The 4,761-nt window shown below is 44.8% G+C and overlaps 1 protein-coding gene across 1 annotated transcript; it reads left to right on the top strand.

Moving 5' to 3' along the window:
- Window positions 1-301: 301 nt before the first annotated feature.
- LOC123113719 (uncharacterized) lies at window positions 302-4,398 on the top strand. Its single transcript, XM_044535023.1, has 2 exons — window positions 302-1,659; window positions 3,984-4,398. Exon 1 carries the CDS (start codon window positions 395-397, stop codon window positions 1,310-1,312), a length of 918 nt encoding a protein of 305 aa, XP_044390958.1. The 5' UTR covers window positions 302-394; the 3' UTR covers window positions 1,313-1,659; window positions 3,984-4,398.
- The last annotated feature ends 363 nt before the right edge of the window (window positions 4,399-4,761 follow it).

Here is a 4,761-nt window from a genome sequence, read left to right as displayed (position 1 = left end):
CTAGGCTCGATCCCTCCTTGTATTGAGGATGTATGGCCTCTCGACCGTAACTCTATGATTATGCAATAAAAACTCCCTTTACCCTTGAAAAAAAACTGAAATTCAAAAAAAAATTAGAATCCCATACGGTACCGAAAGCCAAAAATCATAAAATTGGTTTTTGGCTTCGGTTTTACTCTATACTATTGTTATAAAAAAAAACATAGAGTGACCACTTTGTTCGCTTGCGCGACTAGTTTGCTGGCCCAACGAGATCGACGGCCCTCCTGCTATATAGTGTGGTAACCTGAGTCTGTCGCCCTTCGTTCCTTCCCGTCCATCAGTTCCCCCACCAAAAGCGTAGGGTTAGGGTTTGGGTGGCGGCGGCCGCTTTTTCCCTCCGATCCCGATCGCCATGCCCACCGAAGGCGAGCCGCAGCCGGAGGAGGGGACCGGCGTCCTCCCCAATCCCGATTGGGTGATGCTGGGTCGCATCGGCCGCACGCGCTGCCACAACAGCCTAGGCGCTGCTCGTGTGGCTCTCAACAAGAACAAGACCGCCGCTCTGCTCCACATGGCCGGCGGCCCCTTCTGCTACGTGTCCTTCACCCTCGCGGCTCCTCGAAAAGGGGTCTCCTACCTCAACCTCCACTGGCCGGAGGGACAAGACGCAGCCATCCCGCCAGCCTATCCCTCCGTCCGGGCAGCCGACAAGGAACTCATCCTCTTCGACATCTCCACCCCGGCCCAGACTGACAGCTACCTCGTCCCGCCAGATCTGTTCGTCTACACGGCCGCCGGCTCTTCCCCCTCGGTGCAGCGGCTCCCTCCGTGCACTGAGCGCGGGAAAAAGCCGTTCCTGATGGATAACCTTGCCACAGGCATCCTGCGGCTCAAAGCGGAGGACCGCTACATCGTCGCCGACCTCAATGTCTACTCTGAAGAAGCGGGCTTGCGTGCTGAACTCTGCGTCTTCGACTCCTACCTCAATAAGTGGGAAATCACCCCCAAGATCGCTTTCGACGACCACATCAATGGCGGCCAGTTCACCAACCTCTGGTCAACCCACCATGTGTTTGCTTTTGCTGGTCGTTTCCTTTGCTGGATTGACTACTTCAGCGGTGTCCTGCTATGTGACTTCTCCATGACAGACTCACCGGTGCTCCGCTTCGTACCTTTCCCCGGAGAAAAAGAGTACCATGATAAGGTAAGGGTTGAAAATTACTTACCCGAGAGATTCCGAAGTGTGTCCATCAGCCAAGGCAAGATGCGCTTTGTCCACATTGACAATGACTTCCATGACCGACTCCATGATCCCAGCCAATGGATTTAGCTTCCTGAGAGAAAAAGCCATGAGCAGCATCAGCCTCCCCAGAAAATCACCATTTGGACTTTGAACTCCAAGTTCGAGTGGGACCTACATCATGATATTAGCCTGCATCGTCTCTGGGGGCAACCTGCTTACCGAGCTCTGGGTATACATCAACGCCTTCCTGAGTTCCCAATCATTAGCGCCGATGACCCGTATGTTCTGTGCTGCACCTTATGTTGACGGCCATGCATGTGTGCGGTCATGCACTCCTGAGTCTGAGTCTGCGGATGCGAAAGCTCACCATGCCCAGTTTCATACTGTCCCCCTACTTCCAACCGTTTTCTGCAAATACCTTGAAAGGCCAGCAGGTAACTAACAGAATCTCTCTTAATATTCAGAATGCTATGATGTCCCTTTTATGTATTTTCTTACCTATTACGTAAAATGGCTGCCTTTGCTTAGCTTTCTGTTGGATATGCTACTCTTAACGCTCGTGTTTTTGCTCGTCTCTTTTACCTATGATGCAATACATACGCTGCCCGGTTGCATTGGCTGTAGGATTCTCAATGGTAATTGAACTCTGTTTTAATAGCTACTGTATGCTGCCCGCTCTAAGTGTCCCCCCGCCCCCCTTCTGTGCAACGACTTTGTAGACCCATACCACTCTACTAACCAAGCGTTGTTTGCCGTATGTTATCCTCTGTTGCGTTACTCCTGTCTTGAAAATTCCATTTTGCTGCCTTCCTTGGTTGAATCACGGACCTCCAGTGTCGCTGTGTTATAGTATATCTTAATCAATTGAAGCATTTAATATACTGTTGCCATGAATCTTCTTGTAGGCTGTTCCCAAGTGTTAGTTTTAGGAGCTCCAGTTGTGTAGGTGCACTACTACACTGTATATATCAACAATAAACTTTGGTCCTTCTGCCATCAAGTTGTCCTTCGAGGGCCTAGAATCCTCTATTTCACCATGTTGGATCTTTTTGTTCTTCATTTATGGGACTATATCCATCGTCTGCATGTATAGTTGATTCATTGGGGATTGGGCACCCTCCTGTTGCTACTAGTCTGGTGTGCTATTTTGAAGTGAACTTTTAGGAGCCACACTATTTTGGTTGCTCTTGTAAAGCATACAACTGGATGTTTCTCTTATTTTCTACATCGGAGCAAACGTCTTGTACACATATTTTTCTGCTGGTAAAAGTTTTAGAATGTGTTTTGTTGGGTTACTTTAGGTCAATCGGGCCACTTCTTTTGGATATCTCTCTTAGAATCCTTTTGTTTCAGAGAGTGCGTACTTCTTAGATCGTGTAATTGGATATTGGGCAGTGAAAAGCCATTCTCCCTGCATGGGATTGCCATTAGGTACAGTTCCCGTGGTATTACCCTTATTCTGCCATCAAGTTGTCCTTGAGAGCCGAGAGAATCCTCTATATTTACTTGTTGGATCTTTTGCTCTTTATTATGGGAAGTATCCATTATCCATTGTCTGTTCATATAATTGATTCATTGGGCAGCCTTATGTTGCTGCTAGTCTGGTGTGCTATTTTGAAGTGAATTCTAGGTAGCCACACTATTGTGGTTGCTCTTGTAAGCATAATAGAACTGGATGGCCCTCTAGTTTACAACCCGGAGCAAATGTCTTGTAACTTTAGATGATATATGTATGAACCTTCTAACACATTTTTTTTTCTGTTGTATAATGTTTTAGAATGTGTTTTGTTGGGTTACTTTGGGTCAATCATCAGGTCACTTCTTTTGGATATCTCTGTTAGAATCGTTTTGTTTCAGAGTGTGTGCTTCTTAGATCGTGAACGCCATTCTCCCTGCATGGGAGTGCCATTAGGTAAAGCTCCTGTAGTATTAGCCTTATTCTTCCATCAGGTTGTCCTTGAGAGCCGAGAGAATCCTCTATATTTACTTGTTGGATCGTTTGCTCTTTATTATGGGAAGTATCCATTATCCATTGTCTGTTCATATAATTGATGCATTGGGCAGCCTTATGTTGCTGCTAGTCTGGTGTGCTATTTTGAAGTGAATTCTAGGTAGCCACTATTGTGGTTGCTCTTGTAAGCATAATAAAACTGGATGGCCCTCTAGTTTACAACCCGGAGCAAATGTCTTGTAACTTTAGATGATATATGTATAACACATTTTTTTTCTCTGTTTCTTGAAGTTTTCGAATGTGTTTCGTTTGGTTACTTTAGGTCAATCAGGTCACGATATCTTTTGGGTGTTTCTGTTAGAAACCATCCTGTTGTTTCAGAGAGTGTGTACTTTTTATTTATCCTTCTCATGTGAGATCAAATATCTTTCTATATCGTGTAAGCAGATACTGGGCCAGTGAAAAGCCATTCCACCTCCATGGGAATGCCATTACGTAGAACTCCTGTAGTATTAGCGTTGTTATCCTTCTCATGTGACTATCTTTCTCTTGATTGCCCGACTTCCTTGCACCTGGACTGTTTGTCAGGACTTGATTTTTCTCGAATCTGCTGCTTTCATTCTTGTGCAACCTGGACTATTGTTTATCAATATATCCCAATGCGATGTCATTTCTCTTTCTTGTTTGAACTATTGTTGTGCACAGCATTTTTTTTTGAAGTGCAGTTCATCTTATCTGTCAATGCTGCTCGCAAGATGTTCAGATGTTTATCACCTGGACTTGTTTTTTTTATTTCTGTTTTCAAAGGGATGACATCGGAAAACGACAAGGTTACAACTCTTTCAAAGAAGCATAAGCGTGCAGGGTTTCTTTCAAAGAACCGTAAGCTCAAGTGTGTGAGGTGAAGACCTGGAATCTGGTGACTGTTGTTGAGCACTTTGGTGACGCTCGTATCGAAGATGACGATTGCTCAAGATGATGATCCAAGTTGCATTGATGATGTTATGTAGATGATGTGCTGATGACTATCTATATTTATTAGAGTAAATGATGCATGTTCTGATGAATATCTATATCTATTAGAGTAAATGATGCATGTTCTGGATCATATATTTTAGAGTTAGAAGTTTGAGATTGAACATCATTTTTTGTCGTGCGGTTGCTGCCTGAACTGCAAGATGTGCCAAATATCTGTCAATTACACCCGCCCACAACTTGAAAATCTCCCTTCTCTCTATATATACTACTTAAAACGTTAAGTGTTCCCTTTCCTCTCGACCGGCCTCCAGCCTGCTTAGCGAGTAAAAATACTCGCATGATCATTATGAAGTTCCATGTGTGCACGTGTTGATCTTGAAGTTGATGCATCCAAGAAAGTTGGCAGCATGATTCAGAACAATTTGATCTTGAAGTTAAGAAAGTTGGCACCATGCTTCGTCTATTTGTTTCGGGAAGCGTACCTGAATTCTGGTCTTACCTGAATTCTGGTCTTACCTGAATTCTGGTCTTCTCAAAATCGTGCGTGCCCCTTTGCCCTCACCCGCCTCCAAAATGTGTCCATTCCTTTGGCATAGGACGGTTTCAT

This window comes from Triticum aestivum, chromosome 5B (genome assembly GCF_018294505.1).
Source record: "Triticum aestivum cultivar Chinese Spring chromosome 5B, IWGSC CS RefSeq v2.1, whole genome shotgun sequence".
Classification (NCBI taxonomy): Eukaryota; Viridiplantae; Streptophyta; class Magnoliopsida; order Poales; family Poaceae; genus Triticum; species Triticum aestivum.
The sequence above is the reverse complement of the archived record's forward strand: the minus strand, read 5'-3'. Positions and strand labels throughout refer to the sequence as shown.